At 38.5% G+C, this 2,163-nt stretch overlaps 1 protein-coding gene across 1 annotated transcript in view; it reads left to right on the top strand.

Moving 5' to 3' along the window:
• Positions 1-776, top strand: part of LOC107739629 (thyrotropin-releasing hormone receptor-like) — a gene marked incomplete at its 5' end in the record, with an annotated part of 4,832 nt that extends 4,056 nt beyond the window's left edge. Inside the window, one exon of the mRNA XM_016551795.1 lies at positions 223-776. Coding sequence (XP_016407281.1) covers positions 223-648 — 426 coding nt within the window. The remainder of the gene's footprint in view (positions 1-222) is intronic.
• Between the last annotated feature and the right edge of the window lie 1,387 nt (positions 777-2,163).

Raw genomic sequence — 2,163 nt, 5'->3', positions numbered from 1 at the left:
GATAGATAGAGTCAGGCAGACAGACAGACAGACAGACAGATAGATAGATAGATAGATAGATAGATAGAGTCAGGCAGACAGACAGATAGATAGATAGATAGATAGATAGAGTCAGGCAGACAGACAGACAGACAGACAGACAGACAGTCATAACAAACGTTATGTTTTACACTGAACTGATATGAGTTTCATAACACTGTTACTGTGATTTCTTCATGAAAGGTTACAAAAATGCTGGCAGTGGTGGTCATTCTGTTCGCTGTGCTTTGGATGCCATACCGCACTCTGGTGGTAGTGAACTCCTTCCTGCAAGAGGCCTACCTGGATACCTGGTTTCTGCTGTTCTGCCGCACATGTGTCTACCTCAACAGCGCCATTAACCCTCTTATCTACAACGCTATGTCTCAAAAGTTCCGCGCCGCCTTCAGAAGGCTCTGCCGCTGTGGACGCAATGCCCAGGCGAACAAGGCAGCCTATAGTGTGGCACTAACTTACAGTGTTGCCAAGGAAACGTCAACGGTGGAAAGCACAGGGCATTTTTCAACAGAGATAGATGATTTGACACCGACAGACGAGCTGTTTCCTGATAAGAAGCTTCTGTATCCAGAGGACTGTGACTTTAGGAAGGAGACTTTCAGTCAGGCCTGATAAACTCACAACAGCTACACACATCATAAATCTCTGAATACTGGCGGTCTAACGTAACTTTACACATTGACCTGCAGGGACAGTACTTTGAAAGTTTCACTTTATCTTTATTTTTAAAAAGTCATGCTCAACACAATCAAATTCATCTTCCTGTCTCGTTCACTAGCCAAACAGCTCCTTAGAACGTGTTCTGCTGAAATGAAACCACCATTACATAAGTTGCACAGTTGCATTATCTGCTGGAGTCATGATTCTTAATTAAAATTGCATATATAATGCAGGGTAAACTGAAGTACATATTGATCTGAAAATATCTTTAGGGGTTGCCATTGTGATTAATGAGTGGCCTTTTCCCCCTGCAGACCCCTGGGGAAAAAATGCTGAAACTGCTTTATTCTGCATTTGCAGTTGTTTCAAAAATGTTCAGTGAGAGTTAACTTTGTTTACACACCACTGTATAGAAATATATATTTATATAATACACAATGCTTTCAATCTAAACATCTACATCAAACATCACAATGCTTATTACATCTACAGCCTTTATGTAAGATCTTTTTAGTTGAGTCGTTCTCAAAGCTGAATATATTTGATGTGCCATTAGCTCCACCAACTGGACAGGGCTGCCAGGTCTGCGAAACAAAACCAGCCTAACTGCTAATCAAAACTAGCCTAAAACTAGTCCAATTGCGTTTTATCCAAGCTTTTCCTCTCTGTCAAAATCATGTTCTGGGTGGCGGTGAGATCACTAAAAAACAACCAGCGGCAACAGTGTAAAAGTAGCCCAATTCTTTTGGAAAGCCATAGACTTTGCAACACTGCAAATGGAAATGCATGAATAATCATTGTTTCCTCACATGTTTCCCAAACCCCCCCCCCCGATTGCCATTGGTCATTTAAAACAAATAGTCCTGCACCAAACTCACACTATTGGTTGAGCCAATGTCCTGCAGCTAAAACCTACAGAGAAATCTTTAAAAAATGCCATAATGTGTACTATTCCTTACTTATATTTAACAACTTTACTCAGCATATTAAACTGGGATAGAACAAAGAATTTTAACATTTATTCAGCTTTAAATATAATACGTTTGACACTTTTGAGTATAGCTTATTTAGATGAATTAGTAAATGAATGTATGAAAAAAATTTGTAAAAATACTTCACATCTGATGAATGAATCTTTCACCATTGTTCACTCTCTTGTATCATAAATGGGTAGACAGCATATGATTGTATTTGTGAACTTTATACAAGCCGATAAGCTAAATCCCACAAGATGGGTTTGTACATGGTATCCCATCAAATGTGGCAAAATAAGTTGCTTATTTTCTTTATCTTTATCACATCTGACTGTGTATTCAATTATTCTACATTAATATGTTGTGTTTTAGGTTTTGAATATAATATCTTACTGTTGTTGATGTGAAAAAAATGGTCTGTTTTGTTTTGTTTCGTTGGCTAATCAGGTTTTTAGAAAGCTACCGTTAGACAAATGGGTTTGAATCTGGTCTC

This window comes from Sinocyclocheilus rhinocerous, unplaced genomic scaffold, assembly GCF_001515625.1.
Source record: "Sinocyclocheilus rhinocerous isolate Xijiao unplaced genomic scaffold, SAMN03320098_v1.1 scaffold314, whole genome shotgun sequence".
Lineage (NCBI taxonomy): Eukaryota > Metazoa > Chordata > Actinopteri > Cypriniformes > Cyprinidae > Sinocyclocheilus > Sinocyclocheilus rhinocerous.
The sequence above is the reverse complement of the archived record's forward strand: the minus strand, read 5'-3'. Positions and strand labels throughout refer to the sequence as shown.